The sequence below is a fragment of the Amia ocellicauda genome, chromosome 14, assembly GCF_036373705.1.
Source record: "Amia ocellicauda isolate fAmiCal2 chromosome 14, fAmiCal2.hap1, whole genome shotgun sequence".
In the NCBI taxonomy this organism is placed as follows: Eukaryota; Metazoa; Chordata; class Actinopteri; order Amiiformes; family Amiidae; genus Amia; species Amia ocellicauda.
The window spans coordinates 652121-669774 of record NC_089863.1 but is presented as its reverse complement, the minus strand read 5'-3'; the positions used below and the strand labels follow the sequence as shown (position 1 = coordinate 669774).

At 51.9% G+C, this 17654-nt stretch overlaps 2 protein-coding genes across 5 annotated transcripts; both read left to right on the top strand.

Moving 5' to 3' along the window:
- Window positions 1-1718: 1718 nt before the first annotated feature.
- LOC136768210 (stress-associated endoplasmic reticulum protein 1) lies at window positions 1719-3601 on the top strand. Its single transcript, XM_066722289.1, has 3 exons — window positions 1719-2026; window positions 2724-2799; window positions 3170-3601. Exons 1-3 carry the CDS (start codon window positions 1943-1945, stop codon window positions 3208-3210), a joined length of 201 nt encoding a protein of 66 aa, XP_066578386.1. The 5' UTR covers window positions 1719-1942; the 3' UTR covers window positions 3211-3601.
- Window positions 3602-7221: 3620 nt separating this feature from the next.
- On the top strand, window positions 7222-17362 carry srrt (serrate RNA effector molecule homolog (Arabidopsis)). 4 transcript variants are annotated; one of them, XM_066722243.1, is made up of 20 exons: window positions 7222-7372; window positions 8497-8637; window positions 8790-8918; window positions 9034-9183; window positions 9354-9542; window positions 10906-11075; window positions 11158-11339; window positions 13113-13211; window positions 13295-13439; window positions 13557-13738; window positions 13862-13923; window positions 14021-14099; window positions 14184-14366; window positions 14662-14832; window positions 15028-15181; window positions 16165-16358; window positions 16450-16606; window positions 16696-16788; window positions 16986-17085; window positions 17163-17362. In XM_066722243.1, the coding sequence occupies exons 2-20, from the start codon at window positions 8519-8521 to the stop codon at window positions 17236-17238; spliced, it is 2634 nt and encodes an 877-aa protein (XP_066578340.1). In that variant the 5' UTR covers window positions 7222-7372; window positions 8497-8518; the 3' UTR covers window positions 17239-17362. The 4 variants fall into 4 exon arrangements, with proteins under 4 accessions (XP_066578340.1, XP_066578339.1, XP_066578338.1 ...); XM_066722242.1 differs by having other exon boundaries at window positions 16983-17085; XM_066722241.1 differs by having other exon boundaries at window positions 8497-8652.
- Window positions 17363-17654: the final 292 nt, after the last annotated feature.

The following is a 17654-nucleotide window of genomic DNA, read 5'->3' as shown; positions in this document are numbered from 1 at the left end:
GTGCAGTTCTGGGTGTTGTGTGCAGTGTTGTGTGTGGTGCTGTGTGTTGTGTGCAGTGTTGTGTGTTGTGTATCTATGATGTGTGTGGTGCTGTGTGTTGAGTGCGGTGTTGAGTGCAGTTCTGGGTGTTGTGTGCAGTGTTGTGTGTGGTGCTGTGTGTTGTGTGCGGTGTTGTGTATCTATGATGTGTGTGGTGCTGCGGTGTTGAGTGCAGTTCTTGGTGTTGTGTGCGGTGTTGTGTATCTGTGATGTGTGTGGTGCTGCGGTGTTGAGTGCGGTTCTGGGTGTTGTGTGCGGTGTTGTGTATCTGTGATGTGTGTGGTGCTGCGGTGTTGAGTGCAGTTCTGGGTGTTGTGTGCAGTGTTGTGTGTGGTGCTGTGTGTTGTGTGCGGTGTTGTGTATCTATGATGTGTGTGGTGCTGCGGTGTTGAGTGCAGTTCTGGGTGTTGTGTGCGGTGTTGTGTATCTGTGATGTGTGTGGTGCTGTGTGTTGAGTGCGGTTCTGGGTGTTGTGTGCAGTGTTGTGTGTGGTGCTGTGTGTTGTGTGCGGTTCTGGGCGTTGTGTGTGGTGCTGTGTGTTGTGTGCGGTGTTGTGTGTTGTGTATCTGTGATGTGTGTGGTGCTGTGTGTTGAGTGTGGTTCTGGGTGTTGTGTGCGGTGTTGTGTGCAGTTCTGGGTGTTGTGTGCAGTGTTGTGTGTGGTGCTGTGTGTTGTGTGCAGTGTTGTGTGTTGTGTATCTATGATGTGTGTGGTACTGTGTGTTGAGTGCGGTGTTGAGTGCAGTTCTGGGTGTTGTGTGCAGTGTTGTGTGTGGTGCTGTGTGTTGTGTGCAGTGTTGTGTGTTGTGTATCTGTGATGTGTGTGGTGCTGTGTGTTGAGTGTGGTTCTGGGTGTTGTGTGCGGTGTTGTGTGCAGTTCTGGGTGTTGTGTGCAGTGTTGTGTGTGGTGCTGTGTGTTGTGTGCAGTGTTGTGTGTTGTGTATCTATGATGTGTGTGGTGCTGTGTGTTGAGTGCGGTGTTGAGTGCAGTTCTGGGTGTTGTGTGCAGTGTTGTGTGTGGTGCTGTGTGTTGTGTGCGGTGTTGTGTATCTATGATGTGTGTGGTGCTGCGGTGTTGAGTGCAGTTCTTGGTGTTGTGTGCGGTGTTGTGTATCTGTGATGTGTGTGGTGCTGCGGTGTTGAGTGCGGTTCTGGGTGTTGTGTGCGGTGTTGTGTATCTGTGATGTGTGTGCTGCTGTGTGTTGAGTGCGGTTCTGGGTGTTGTGTGCGGTGTTGTGTGTTGTGTATCTGTGATGTGTTGAGTGCGGTGCTATCAGTGCAGTAATTACACAATCCTGTCCAATCATATGGCTGTACAGTTACACAATAAGAGTCCAGTCAGTTCACTGTGAATAATAAAATAAAACATTGAAAACAAACACTGAACTTCAGTCTCAACACGGTTGCAGCGTCAGTCTAACTGTACCCCTAAACACTCACTGTTAAAGCACATCTCGAACAATGATGTATGTGCACAATCTTCCGCTCAGTGTTATTTATTATGATAAAAAAAATTATAATATCTAATATGATTTCTAATAGAAATGTAGAACATTTAGTGAAACTCCCATTGAGTTCTGTTGTGCGCTTTGTCTTTAAGACGCGGTGCTTTATGGGATTGCCGCAATGCTTGATGGGTTCTGAAAGGCGGACGTGTCCATGATGCACAGCGGTCCCTCGTCACATGACAGGGGCGTCCCTGTCCTCCGCTGATGCCCCGCCCCGCTTCCCGCCGGAGGTCTCTCGGACGGCGCTGTTGTCTGTGTCCGGGCTCTGTAACGGTCAGTCGGCAATCAGTAGCGTCGGATCCAGCGGTGAGCGGCAGACAGCGAGCGGCAGACGGTGCGTAGCGGCGAGTGAGTGAGTCTGAGCCCCGAGGCCCGGCCGTCCGTCCGTCCGTCACCATGTCGGCGATTCAGCGGATGAAAGTGGCCAACGAGAAGCACAGCAAGACCATCATGCAACGCGGCCACGTCCAGAAGACCACGGTACTGCGACCGTATGCAAATAATAATACAGTGCAGTGCAGAGACTATAGACACATTGCATGACAATGATCTCATCTGCGATGCACGCCACTGTACTGCGATATTATTCAAGATGCAATCAATTAAATAAATGTGATACACAAGTAGTTGCACATACTGAACCACTGTAAACGGAAGAAACGCTGTCTACGTTGCTGTTTCCATCGGTGGTGTTAGTTGTGTGTCAGGAACCTGTAGTTTGCTCACACACGTTTGAAATTGTATGCTTTCATCATAACCCTGTAGACTCTTAGACAGGTGAGCTGTCAGTGTCGTGGGTGACCTGCCATCTCTCTGGCTTTCTGTGTTGGACTAGAGGGTTGTTTCAGAAATGGCACCCCTGGGCATGCAAAGCAGCCCGGCCTGATTTACATGTCACCTATGGCTTTTGCAAGCTCTTCCTCTCCCTCTGTCTCTCCCCGTTTCCTCCCCACTCCCTGTGGCTTTGCGAAACTCTCCCTCTCCCTCTGTCTCTGCCCGTTTCCTCCCCGGTCCCTGTGAGTGGGAGTTGGACTAGACAAACGCCCCCAGGTCAAGTGAGGGCATCCCGGTCTCTATCTCTCTGGGCGCTCCAGGCAGTAGGCAGGGCACCCAGAGACGTCCACTGGAGTATAAAGCCAATCCCCCCCCCCCCCCCTCTCTCTCTCTCTCTCTCCAGCGGGTGGTCACTGAGGAGAGGTCTCCCGTGGGTCCGTGGCTGTTGGCTCTGTTTGTGTTCGTGGTGTGTGGCTCGGGTAAGTGAGAGCGAGGGTCCTCACCCCGTTGTCCCCCTTAAGATGTGATAACCCTGATGAGCAGGCGAATCATGCCTGAGGACACTATTCATATTACAAAACGGAGAACAGAAAGCAGAGGCTGATTGTGTCTTCCAGGATAGGAAGACAGAGATGCCCTTAATAGGTCAAATAATCCAAAATCATAAGACACACAAAACAAAACCGCAGTCCATTAAAGCAAAATGTCTATTAAACACCTCTCTCTCTCTCTTCTCCCCCCCCCCCCTCTCTCTCTCTCTTCTCCCCCCCCCCCCCCTCTCTCTCTCTCTTCTCCCCCCCCCCCCCTCTCTCTCTCTCTCTCTCTCTCTCTCTCTCTCTCTCTCTCCAGCTATCTTCCAGATCATCCAGAGCATCAGGCAGGGGGTGTGATGAGAGTGCCCCCCCACCCCAGTTCACAATGAAGAGCCAGTAACCCCCCCCCTTCCCTGACACTACCGACACCCCCGCCCCAGGGCAGGAGCCCCCGCTGTCCCACGTGTGTCTATAGACCCCGCCCCGCCCCGAGTGTGCTGTGTACAGGCCGCGGAAGTGCTCTGCCCCGCTGTGCCGTGTGTTATTGTTTTTATTGTTGTTGTTGTCGTTCTCATTATTTATTGATAAACTACTTTGACAGACTGGCCGTGTTTTAATCTCCACCTCCGGTCATCATCTCTGACCCCCGACCCCGCCCGCCCTGACCCGGAGGTCAGACTCCAGACGGGCCGCGGACTCTCGCCGGCTATGCAACGGTTTTATACAAATAAACATATTTTCTCAAAAACAGAGCGGTCCGTGTCTTTCCTCCTGTTCCTTATCAGCCACGGTGTGTGTGTGTGTCTGTACTGACGGGTGACAGACCAACATGGTCGATGCCTTTCATGATTTTGAAGACTTGGATCAAGTCCCCACGTAGTCTCTGTTCCAGGGTGAAAAGGTTCAGGTCCTCAGTCTCTCAGTAGGACATTCCCTTCAGACCTGGAATAAGTCTGGTTGCTCTCCTCTGAACTGCCTCTAGAGCAGCGATATCTTTCTTGAAGTGTGGAGCCCAGAACTGTCCACAGTATCCAGATGAGCTCTAACTAGTGCATTGTACGGTCTGAACATCACTGCCCTTGTTCTCAATTCTACACTTTTGACAATATTCCCTAGCATCCTGTTTGCCTTTTTTATTGCTTCCCCACATTTTTTGGATGGAGAAAGTGAAGAGTCCACATAGACTCCTAGGTCTTTCTCATGTGATACTTCATCTAGTTCTGTTCCTCCCATAGTGTAATTATAGTGGACATTTTTGTTACGTGCATGTAATACCTTGCACTTGTCCACATTGAATTTCAACTGCCAGTTGTCGGCCCACAACTTAATATTGAAGTCCAAAATAAAAGTTCAGTAAGATGACAAAGTGTCTCAGTGAGGTGTTGGACACCACGAGCCCCAGAACAGCTTCAATGCTCTTGGCACAGATTCTACGAGTCTCTGGACTCTACTGGAGGGATGGACACCATTCTTCCAAAAGATATTCCCTCATTGGGGTTTTGATGATGGTGGTGGAGAAAGCTGTCTAACATGTCCGTCCACAATCTCCCATAGGTGTTCAATAGCATATGAGTCACATCATTTTCATACTCATCACACCATTCAGTGACCCTCGTGCCCTGTGGATGGGCATTGTCATCCTGGAAGAGACCACTCCCATCAGGATAGAAATGTGTCACCATAGGATAAAGGTGATCACTCAGAATAACTCTAATGATTTGCAGTGACCCTTCACTCTAAGGGGACAAGTTGACCCAAACCATGCCAGTAAAATGCCCCCCACAGCATAACAGAGGCTCCGGACCCCCTCACTGTAGGGTCCAGCAGTCAGGCCTGTCCCGATCTCTTGGTGTCCCACACATGCACTCGCCCACTTGTCCAGAACACGAGCCAGTTGAGCATCTGTGTGACTGAAGCTCCTGCCATTCGTGCCCAATAATGCCCCCTCTTTCATAGACACTTAGATCCTTTCCTCTTGCCATCTTGATCCAAAATCGAGGTCAACTGGGCTGCTCAGCATTTGTATACATGCCACAGAGCATGATGGGATGTTAATTGCTTAATTGTATCATGCAGTTGTAGCGTAAGCTACACTTATAAATTTCAGTTAAAGAAGTGAATTTAAGTATCACCTTATCAAGAATCCTAGAATCTTGTAGAACTCAATTTCTGCAATAATTGGACGCAGACACCAATTCCAAAGATATAAATTCTCAAATGTATTAAAAACAAAGATAAAATGTAGCACCACACTAGTTATACAAAAAGGGAAAAACTAATTAAAATTCACTCAAGATCAACAAATCAAAGACAAATCACTTCTGTGACCAAATCAAAGAACATGGAATCGCATATGATAACACACAAAACGTTACACAAAATTACAAACACATTGACTACAATACCGGTTAGTAAGACGAAGGTGAGTCTCTCATTAGTATTGTTAGTCTGACATTAAATAACTAATGCAGGTTAGTATTTAAGTTAAATAACTTCTCGTTATATATATATCAGTCTCATTTACGTTTGGGTGCCGAGAAAGATCCTATCATTTCTTGTTACCACAATTCTCCCTTATTGATTACTGTTCAATGATTAAGGATAGGCACCTATAATCTGGTGTCTATTAACGTGTGTCGATTCTAAACAGTTAAACAGGAATGAGAAGATATTTCTCGGCGTTGACAGATTTTATTTCTAAAATTATCAACAAAACAGTTTAATGCAACACACATTTATATTTAAGAAAATTAAATGATATTACACATTCTAGAGTTAGGAATCACAGATTAACATTTCTAATTGATTTCTCAAATGTCATGAATCATGAACTCCAAACTGTTAAACTTATCTGAACTTCGTCGCAGAGAGGCCTCTCTGGCTTCGGGCTCAGATAACAGCACACGGCACGAGGTCCGTGTGGTTTGGAACAAAGGCAGTCCGGTTCGGCTTTGTCCAAGAACTTCCACTCAGTCGATGCACCTGGAAGTTGGGGTTTCGCGAATGTAGAGTCGTTTCCAAACAGATTTTCCACTGGTTTGAAGGCTCCAAGGTTGTGCACAAAATCTTCTTTGTAAGCAGGGTTCCACCGTAGTTACTTGAAGACGAAGTCTTTGAGGAAAGCAGGGCCCTGTTTGTTCCAAGGGTCGAGTTTCTTAAGACTCAATAGCTATTTAAATGACTGACACTTTCGTATTCAGTCGACTTAGTCAATTGTCCAGCTGTAAAACTCCACTGATCAGGTGGGCACAGGCGGGCAGCGCAGTCTGTAAAGTTCTTTATTTAATAAAGTCCTTTAAAAGAATTCTTCGTACGGCTCAATCTCCTTCTCCCAGTTTAACTCTTCTGTTGCCGGCAAAGACTTAGTTGGTTTCTGGTTCCGGTTCTGGCAACAGAGCTACAGGTTGAGCTGTGGCAGCGAGTTTCTGGTTCAGGTGAGAGATAGAAAGAGAGAGAGATACCGTGCGCTACCCTTTATACGCCTGTCAGGTCATAGAAGATTGGTCTATGTGTCCTTTTGAAGGAGGCTCGATTTATGACTGATGTCAATCCATGCCATCTTTTGGAAATGCCGGTTGGCCTGGGTTTGTAGCTCTGTGTCGGGATTTTGGCTCTTGTCCACTTCAAAGCTTTTTTATTACCTCTAGGCCCTCTTCCCCAGACATCTCACAGCAGGGATTCCAGGCCAGTGTGGTCCAGTCCAACAGACGAGCTACTGTAGCTCAAATTGCTGAAAAAGTGAATGCTGGTTCTGATAGAAAGCTGTCAGAACACACAGTGCATCGCAGTTTGTTGCGTATGGGGCTGCGTAGCCGCAGACCAGTCAGGGTGCCCATGCTGACCCCTGTCCACTGCCGAAAGCGCCTACAATGGGCACGTGAGCATCAGAACTGGACCACGGAGAAATGGAAGAAGGTGGCCTGGTCTGATGAATCACGAGTTCAAGGTGTTGACTTGGCCTCCAAATTCCCCAGATCTCAATCCAATCGAGCATCTGTGGGATGTGCTGGACAAACAAGTCCGATCCATGGAGGCCCCACCTCGCAACTCACAGGACTTAAAGGATCTGCTGCTGACGTCTTGGTGCCAGATACCACAGCACACCTTCAGAGGTCTAGTGGAGTCCATGCCTCGACGGGTCAGGGCTGTTTCGGCGGCAAAAGGAGGACCTATACAATATTAGGCAGGTGGTCATAATGTAATGGCTGATCGGTGTATATAGTCTGTGTGTGTATACAGAGGAGTGTGTATCTTGGGTGTAGTTCACACAGTCTCCTGAACAGCGGAGGGGCGCTGCAGGGTTCGCTGTGCTTTCCTACCTTGGTGACCTTTGACCCCGGAGAGAAGGGACGACTCTACATCCGGGCCTCCGCGCAGCTCGACGGCGCAAGGGAGCGGAAGTGGAGGCGGCGAGGTCGCGGCAGCGGGAGAGACGACAGACGTGCAGAGAGAGACGTTAATCGACACCGGACCGTTACAAACGCAGAGCGACGGATTCCCTGCACCCTCCAGCGAGCGGGTGAGCTGGAGTTGCGCTGCCCGGGTAGGGGGCGCCGCGGGGTGGGCTCTGCGGCCCGCCCGGTGAATGAATGGGGGGCGGTAGGCCGCAGGATGAGCAGCGCCGGACAAAGTGACGCGCCGTGGGGATCCAGTCAGCACCTCAAACACGGGGACCAGGGGCGGGGTGTTTACACGCGTGTTTGGGGGTCCCTGTGCGGGTCTCCGGTACAGACGCCCCCTCAATCCAGGCCGTGTTGACCGTCTTTGTCTCCCGCGCCTTCCGTTGAGCAGCGGATGTGGACGGGCGTCAAACATAGGAAACATAAGACACATGAGACGGCGTCCAGTCGAGAGGAGCGCATTCGCCCATCGTGCTCGTTTGGTGTCCATTAATAACTAGGTGATCAAGGATCCTATCCAGTCTTTTTTTAATGTTCCCAAATTGTCTCTTCAGCCACATCGCTGGGGAGTTTGTTCAGATTGTGACGCCTCTCTGTGTGAAGAAGTGTCTCCTGTTTTCTGTCTTGAAGCCTTGAAGCCCAATTTCCATTTGTGTCCCCGGGTGCGTGAGTCCCTGCTGATCTGGAAAAGCTCCTCTGGTTTGATGTGGTCGATGCCTTTCATGATTTTGAAGACTTGGAACAAGTCCCCACGTAGTCTCCTCTGTTCCAGTTGAAGAGGCTCAGTTCACAGAGGTGTCACCCACAAACACCCCTAGAAACACCCTCCTTCCATCGGGTTACACCAGCCTGCAGGGAGAGCGTTTTTCACCCCGCTCGGTTTAGCCTGGCTGTGAACCTGCTCTCCTGTGTCTGAGTCTCCATGTTTCTGTCCATCTTTCACCAGGAGAGCGCCAGTGAAAGAGATTGAGAGAGACTTTCTCCTCTCTACTGCTTTCTCCCGCTTTGCCCTGTCTCTGTGTTGCTCTTCTCTGTGCCCCTCACCTCTCTCTCCTGTCTGTCTGTGATGTTCTCCTCTCTGCTCTCTCCCACTCTCTTTCTCTCCTGTCAGTGATGGGCTCCTCTCTGGTCTGTCTGCAATGCAATTCACTCCTCTGCTGTCTCCCTCTCTCTGAGGCTGTGACTTTCTCCTCTCTGTGTGCGGGGCAGTGATGCTCTCTCCCTCTCTCTCTCCCTCCCTCAGTCCTGGGCAGGCCAGCGCTGTGATGGCGGACAGTGACGATGAGTATGACCGCCGGCGCCGGGACAAGTTCCGCCGCGAGAGGAGCGACTACGATCGCTCCCGAGAGAGGGAGGACCGGCGCCGAGACGACTGGAGCGACAGGTCGGGGGGGCGGAGGTCAGGGGGGCAAGGGGGTGGAGCTCACGCAGAGAGGGAGGGGGCGGGGGGCAGGAACTGGTGCCAGGACTCTATAGGCGGAGTGACATTTTAATGCCATCATTTAGTTTTCTTTTGGGTTTCTCTCTCCGTCTCAGGGAGTGGGACCGGGGGCGCGAGCGGCGCAGTCGCGGGGAGTACCGGGATTACGACCGCGGCCGCAGAGAGAGGTTCTCCCCCCCGCGGCACGACCTCAGCCCCCAGCAGAAACGCATGAGGAGGGACTGGTGAGTCGGCGTGTCTGCGAACGCCTGTGTGTGTCTCTGTCTCTGTCTCTGTCTGGGGAGGTGTGTGTGTTTCAGGAGCCCCCGCGTTGTCCTCAGCCCAGTCTCTCTTCCTCAGGGACGACCATGGAGGGGACCCCTACCACGGGGGCGGGTACGACCTGCCGTACGGGGGGGGCGGCGGCCCCAGCTACGTGCCCCCCCAGCCCTGGGGCCACCCTGACCTGCACCTCATGCAGCCGCACCACGGCATCCCCATCCAGGCCAGGTGAGGAGGGGGAGGGATGCATCGGTCACCTGCGGCACCGTGTCTCCTCCCTTTCACCCGTTCTTCAATCCCCCTCTCTCTCCTTTATCCCTCTTCTCTCTCCCCTCCTCCTTCCCACAAACGTGTCAAACGTCCTCTCTGTCTCTCTCCCTCCCCCTCCCCCTCCCCAGACTGGGCAACGTGCATGACCTGGACCTGGGCCCCCCCCCGCCCGTGATGAAGAGCTTCAAGGAGTTCCTGCTGTCGCTGGACGACTCGGTGGACGAGACGGAGGCCGTGCGCCGCTACAACGACTACAAGCTGGACTTCCGCCGGCAGCAGATGCAGGACTTCTTCCTGGCGCACAAGGACGAGGAGTGGTACGGCAGCCCCGAGCGCCCGAGTGTGTCGGAATGAGAGGGATGCAGGGGGGGAGATGGGGCTGCAGCAGTAGTTGTGTAGACTGTGTGCTGGTGGCGGGTGTAGCGGGACAGACGCACAGCCGTGTCTGATCTCAGGGACAGTGATGTGAGTGTCTGTTGATATGATATGGTTTTTGTTTTTTCTTTTTTATTTTCAACTTCCTTCTTTTTTTTTTTTTTTTTTTTTTTTTTTCCTAATTAACAAAACAACCCTTTTTCCCCTCCTCCTCCTCCCCCTCTCCCTCCCTCCCTCACACCCAAGGCCTAGAAGATGGAACGTCCGCCTGGGAGCCGGCGTGTCGCGTAGCTTAGCCACGGTCAGCACTGCGCACAATGCAGTGATTTAGAGAAACAGTGTCAGGTCTCAGGCAGTCAGACAGTCAGGCGCGTCCGTCCGCTCGCTCTCTCTCGCGGCCCGTAGACCCAAACCAAACCGAGCCCCAATCCGCCGCTGCTCCCCTCGAACCCACGCGCTCAGACAGCCAAACTCGCTCTCGGGGGTGAAGTGGATTGTCGCTGCAGCAGCGCAGAGAATGGGGGGTGGGGGGGCAGAAGAGCCCCCCGCCCAGTAAATAAGGGTTTAAATGGAGAACTAAGGTAAATTGGTCCGCAGTATGGAAGCTTACTGTCTGTTGCTTACATTGATTTTGTTTTGTTTCAATCATTTTTTGTTTTCCTGAAATATTTGCCTTATTTGTTGGGTTTCTTTGTTTTCTGAATGAAGCGATGACTAAAAATCAGGGCTTCCCAGCGCCGGTGCCGTCCAGAGGGAGGGAGGTGAGCCGGGCTGGTCCGAGCTCTCAATTACTTAATTGAACCCTTAATTGAACAAATTTCCTAAGTCTATTAATTGTAAACTGTGGGTTTTAAGACGAGTATAAAGTTTATAAGGAATTTAAGGAACCAATTTGTATCAGTTACAGTTTAGTCAACAAGCAGATCACTCCAATTAAGGGATCAGTTAAGTAATTGGTAACTCATTTGGAACACGAAATGGCAGGGTTCCGGCTCGCGCGCCATCCCCAGCATGGCACGGGATGCTGGGAAGCCCTGTTGTGACCCGATTCTGGTGCTGGAGTGATCAAAGTGGGGGGGGCGTGGGGGGCATTTTGTTTATCTTTTGGGATGTAGACTTAAAGGGGTCGCCCCCCCAGCCCTGGTCAGTGTGTTCTCTTAGTGTTTTTGAGGAAGTGATGTCATAGGTTCTATTCATGGATGTTTCTCATCTGCGTCTCTGTCTCTAACGAGGTCTCCTCTCCCCCCTCCCCCGCCACCGATCTATTTCCGTCCGCCCCCCTCCCCCTTCCGTTCCGGCCCCCAGGTTCCGGTCCAAGTACCACCCAGATGAGGCGGGCCGGCGCAAGGCCGAGGCCCACGGCGCGCTGCAGAACCGCCTGGGCGTCTTCGTGTTCCTGCTGGAGAACAGCTGGTTCGACAGCATCTCCCTGGACATCGACCGTGCCGCCAGCATCATCAAGATCCTGGACGCTGGTGAGGGAGGGAGGAATCATGCAGGAGGAGAGGGGGTCGGGTGATTCTGCCTGTGCTGACCCGTCCCTCCCTCCTTCCCTAGCTGTGATCAAGATGGAGGGCGGCACCGACACCGACCTGCGCATCCTGGAGCAGCCGAGCGAGGAGGAGGAGGAGCCGCGGGGAGGGGGCTCGCTGCTGGGGGAGCCCCCCAAGAGAGAGGAGCTGCGGGCGGGCGACGCCGACCGGAAACCCCCCCTGGACAAGGAGGACAAGGAGAAGAAGGTAAGAGTGGGTGGGGCCTGTCTCTTATCTCTGTCACTTCTTCCCTCCCCCCTCCCTCTCTCCAGGGTTCCCTCAGTCATGGAAAGTCATGGAAAATGACCAAAACATTGGAAGTGATGGGAAATCACACGTACACAGTGAAACCCATTTACAACATACAATGGAATATAATGTTCACTCTGATGCACAGTGACAATTTCATGGTGCAGAATGAAATTGTATTAAATCCTGTTTAAATTTGTTTTATGACGTACTCCGTAATGTATGTGGGTATTATGAACGTCATGGCACACAGTGGTCTGTGCTGATATTATGTACACAGGGATTTCCAAGTCTTGGGAGAGTCTGTGTGAAGTGCATATGTACACTGAGCACAACTCCTATACCCATATAGCAACACACAGCAGCTCGGTGCGATCACAACACAGACTCTCCTCACTCTGCACAGACTCTCAAGATCATGGGTTGCGTTCTTGTGCTACACGTTTACGTCATTCTGAACAGAACTGACCATTCAGACAGTAATCCAGTGTGTGTGTAGATTGTGAGCACAGTGACGTAAATCCGTGTACACCATCGTGACTACATTGGTCAGGATCTGCCAGAATGATCTTCGCCCTTTTATGTGAAATAAAGTTAATAGGTTAATCACACGCACATCCACCTTACTCAGAAAACATGCATATAAAGTGAAAAGAAACACCCGCACACTAAGCACAGCTCCAGTGCGCACAGTGTTCATGTATCCCGAGCTTCACAGGTTTTTAGCAAAAACGCTTCGATCTGCACAAGATCAGGATATGGATGTGCATCTATTGAAAATGAAGTAAATAATAACAATACATAGTTTTATTCAGCAAATTACATTTTACATCACACTGTTTATCCCGAAGCTCACTTTGCTGAGTTTCTTGTGCCGCTTGTTTCTTCCTGCTGCTTAGTGTCGGTGCGGGCACTGCCCTCAACGCCAGTGTGACCAGCCTCCGTGTGAGCCAATCATAGTGCGCCATATTAATCACATGAGCTCCAGCAGGCGTCTGTGAGCTGTGCGCTGCCAGGATAGTGTCGTAATATCAAACATGCTTGTGAAGTGGTGCTTCATAAAACAATGACCGACAAGAAACTGAAAATAATATTGAGTGGATTTATATCCATTTTTAACACAAACTCCTCAAACACAAAAATCTTGTAATTTATTGGTGAAAATCATTATTCATAATTTTTATGAAACAAAAATAATGATCAAAAGCTTTCAAGTTTAAAGCAAAGCAGTCTAAAACACTTCAGCAGCGTGTGGGACATGATTACTGTAGGCCCTGCTGAATTGACGTGTGTATCGTAATGTTTGAATCAATTAATTTAGCTGATTTATAGTAGTTTATATTCAAGGCCACTCAGAATGACTGACTGTTCAAATCATTAAAATAGACTGTTAAAGTTTTGTATTAACGTTTATGCTACATGTACATGCAAAATTACACCTGTTACTCTCTGATCAACGTACATCTGTGTGCTCTTTATTAGCTGATGTTAGCGTGTTTAAAGTGGGGGGAGTGGACGGCTGTGGGGATTGTGGTTCTTTCCTATTGTGTTTACATTTCCAACTTTCCAGCATTGTTGTTGTAAACGCATAAATTAAGTCATGGAAAATCAGAAAATGATTGTGGAACATCATGGAAAAATAATCTGATTTGTGTGGGAACCCTATCTCTCTGTCACTTCCTACCCCTCTTTTCCAAGTGCTGACTCTCCATCCCTCTTCCTCCCCCTCAGAGCGATAGCGGGGCTGGCGGGGCGGAAGAGAAGCCGAAGGCGGGGCAGGAGGAGGACGGAGAGAAGGCCCAGCTGAAGGACGAGCCCGAGGCCAAGAAGGTGACTATCCATCCCTCCCTCTCTCTGTATGAACCCCTCTCTTCCCTCCTCCTCTGTACTAACCCCTCTCTCTCTCCTCCCAGCTTGGTAAGAAGCGCAAGCGGCAGCGCAGCGGCGACAGTGAGGAGGACGAGCCAAGCGACTCGGAGTCCGAGTCTGGCAGCGAGAAGCCCCCCCCGGAGGAGGACCGGGAGGAGGAGGAGGACGAGGACGAGGAGAAGGATGAGGGTGAGGGAGGGAGAGTGAAATGGACCGGGAGGGAGGGAAGAGGAGGATGAGAAGAGATGCTGGGAGAGGGAGGGAGAGACGCATGGCTCAGATCTCATGTCTGCCTGTCCCCCCCAGCGGAGGTGAAGGAGAAGAAGGAGGAGAAGCTAAAGGAGCGGGAGAAGGAGCGAGAACGGGAGAGGGAGGAGAAGAAAGCGAAGGAGAAGGAGGTGGAGCCCCCCCCGCGCCCGCTGCACAAGACCTGCTCCCTCTTCATGCGCAGCATCGCCCCCACCATCTCCAAGGCCGAAATCGTGGCTGTGAGTCTGTCTACTGCCCCCCAGTGTCCCTGTAACTGCCCCCTGCTCCTGTGAGAGCTGCCCCACCCCGGCCCTGAGCTGCCCCTCGGCCCCTGTGTCCTGACTCTTGTCTCCTGTCTGCAGCTGTGCCGGCGCTACCCCGGGTTCATGCGTGTGGCCCTGTCGGACCCCCAGCCCGAGCGCAGGTCAGTCCTCTCCCCTGCACTTGCTTGCTCATCGCCGGCGCTCTTGACACGGTTATGATCTAAGAATACCTCTCTCTCTCTCGCTCTCTCGCTCCAGGTTCTACCGCCGCTGCTGGGTGACCTTTGACCGCAGTGTGAACATCAAGGAGACCTGCTGGAACCTGCAGAACATCCGGGTCAGTGTCTGGTCCTCTTCTGTGTGTGTGTGTATCGACTCCCCCTGTGTGTGTGTATTGACTCCTCCGTCCCTGTCCCCCCAGCTGCGGGACTGCGAGCTCAGCCCGGGGGTGAACCGGGACCTGGCGCGCCGTGTGCGCAACGTCAACGGCATCACGCAGCACAAGCAGGTCCTGCGCAACGACATCAAGCTGGCGGCCAAACTGATCCACGCGCTGGACGAGCGTGAGCGGCTGTGGGCCGGAGCCCCCCACACCCAGCCCGAGGCACGTGTGAGAGGGAGGGAGGGAGGGAGAGGCAGTGTGTAGAACCTACTGCCATGTTTAAGTGGAATATTGGATCACTGAGCTCAGAAGTTTCCACACACTTGTGTAGCAGGAGAATTCTCAGTGCAGGATGAGGTTTTATAGAAGTGTAGACCAGGTGGTCTCCTCAGCACCACTGTGTTCAGTTAGAACATTTTACGTCTAAAGAGTCTAAATCGGCAAAGCCCTGTCCCTGATTCCCCGTATGTGTGTGTGAGAGAGACCCTCATCCCCCTCTCCCCGCTCCATCCCTCAGCTGCCGGCGCAGAACCCCATCCTGAAGAACATCACGGACTACCTGATCGAGGAGGTGAGTGCCGAGGAGGAGGAGCTGCTGGGCAGCGCGGGTGGCACCGAGCCCGAGGAGGGCAGCAAGGAGGGCAACCCGGCCGAGATCACGGTGGAGCGCGACGACAAGCTGGTCAAGGTGAGTGTCTGTCCCGTCTGTCCACCGTGGATCTGGTCTGTGTGTGTGTGTGTGTGTGTGTGTGTGTGTGTGTGTGTGAGAGCGTGTCTGTCCACCGTGGAGCTGGTTGTTTGTTTGTGCGTGTGTGTATGTGTGTGAGAGAGTGTCTGTCCAGCTGGTTGTTGTCTGTGCTCTGACTGAGTGTCGCTCTGCCAGGTGCTGGACAGGCTTCTGCTGTACCTGCGCATCGTCCACTCCATTGACTACTACAACACATGCGACTACCCCAACGAGGACGAGATGCCCAACCGCTGCGGCATCATGCACGTGCGAGGGCCCATCCCCCCCAACCGCATCACACACGGAGAGGGTGAGACGCACACACACGCACAGAGGATGAGACTGGTCCAGTAGAAGCCCCTACAGCCTAGGGCTGGGCGATAAATAGATTTTATCGATTAACTCGAATTTGACGTATAGGGCGATTTTTGTTTTTAATGAAAATCGGTTTTCTCTTTAACTTCCACCACCGACGCTCCCCTTAGGCTTCCGTAGTTCAGAGTGGGCTCAGCCCTCCCCCCGCTTTCCTTACACCCGCCGCACACACAGAAAACATGGCAGTTAACAATAGCGAAGAGCTCGTTCCAAAGAAAGGCACCGTTTCATCCGTTGTCTGGATTTGGTTTGCTTTTTTTGTGTCTGACGCAGAACAAATAACGCCTGTACAACATTACTCGTGAAAAGATCGCTAGAGAACTGGAGGGGGTGTCGTTTTACTCCGCCACATTCTAAAGTAATGGATGCATGTTTAATTTTGTTTACAATTTCAGGGATTCAGGAAAACAGTTTTGTTTGCACTGTTAAAAGTATGTATTTTTGTAATAGATTTAATTTTGTCATTTTTGTTACATTTATTTAACCAAAAGTGTTTTATCAAAGAGGGACACACAATTTTATTTTTTATTTATATTTTAAGTTATTTTGAAGGTGCATTGTGTCACTGTAAGTTTTAAGTTATTAGAAAACTGATAAGCTACATTTTCACTGTTTACAATGGCAGTGCCTGCCATCTCGTTTACAAGCATGTTTTGAGGCTTGTTTCCTGTTACACTTATGCACAAAGGGGACATTTAGATTAAACTGCATAAGGGAAAATCAGAACAAAATAAAGAGTACATTTATTTTTAGCAATTTCTTTGTCGGTTGTAGTTTGTTTTTAAATAGAAAAAAAAATCGATTAAAATCGAAAATCGGGTTTGGTGTGAAAAAATCAGATTTTTTTTTTTTTTTAAGCCATATAGCCCAGCCCTACTACAGCCTAGACTCATCTCTCTCTCACACCCCCCCCCTCAGTGGCGGAGTGGCAGAAGACGTTCGAGGAGAAGCTCACCCCTCTGCTCAGCGTGCGCGAGAGCCTGTCGGAGGAGGAGGCGTCCAAGATGGGCCGCAAGGACCCCGAGCAGGAGGTGGAGAAGTTCGTGTCGGCCAACACCCAGGAGCTGGGCAAGGACAAGTGGCTGTGCCCCCTGAGCGGCAAGAAGTTCAAGGTCGGGGGTCCGCCTGTGCGCAGCGAGGGTCTGGGCTCAGGGGTCCGGCTGCCTGCGGCGCTGAGCTCCCTCTCTCTCTCTCCCCCCGCAGGGCCCCGAGTTCGTGCGCAAACACATCTTCAACAAGCACGGGGACAAGATCGAGGAGGTGAAGAAGGAGGTGCTGTTCTTCAACAACTTCCTGATGGACGCCAAGCGGCCCGCGCTGCCCGAGATCAAGGCCCCGCCCCCACCTGGCCCCGCCCAGGGTGAGTGTGCCCACCGCAACGCCCCCCCACCCCACGCCCGCACCGCAGCCCCCTGACTCCTCCGCTCTCTCTGTCTCTCTCCCCCTCAGGGGTGCTCAGTCCCGGCCTGCCCTACCCGCACCAGTCGCCCCAGGGGCTGATGGGATATGGACAGCCCCGTCCCCCGGTCCTGGGCTATGGAGGTAAGGGTGTTTCTCGCGTTATATACCCCGTCTGTGTGTCTCTCTCCCTTTAAATACCCTGTCTGTTTGTCTTCCTCCCTGTGTGTCTCTCTCCCCTCTGTCTTCGTGTCTTTTGCTGTCTCCCTGTGGTTGGGTCTCTCTCTGGTTAGGTGTCTGTCTCTTCAGACTCTGACCTGCTGTGTCTCTGTGTCCAGCAGGGGGCCCTCCCTACCCTCCCAACCAGTACGGCGGCGGGGGCCGGGGCAACTACGACTCCTTCCGAGGCCAGGGGGGCTACCCCGGCAAGCCCCGCAACAGGTGAGTGCAGCGCCCTATCCCTCCCCTCCCCTCGGCCTCTCCTGTGTGGTCCCTGTGCTAACCCCTCTCTCCCCCAGGATGATCCGGGGCGATCCCCGCGCCATCATCGAGTACCGGGACCTGGACGCTCCTGAGGACGTGGACTTCTTCTAGCACCGCCCCCACCCACCCCCCCAACGAGCCGTGCTTTTATTTCTCTTTTTAGCCCTTCTGTTTGTTCTGTCCGGCCAATGTGACAAAACTGTTTTTGCAATAAAAAAAAAAAAATAAGACTGACGAGCCGCAGCTGTCTCTGTCTCTGTCTCTCTCACCCTCGCTGTGGTTGGTTGGGTCTCTCACAGTTTATACAGTTTAGAGAGTTTGTAGAGCCTCTGTGCGCGGGGTCGGCTCCTGGTCAGCTTGACCGCAGCACAGCCGCACGGAACCGCTCCAGCTAATTTCCCGGCGGTTCAGTGTAAACTGGTGCTTCAGCTCAAGTGCGGTGCATCAGAACCTGGATTCCAACCCTTCCTGCGATACACTGCACGACGCCCCCATGGCAGATAATGGCGCAAAAACCGCTTGACTCT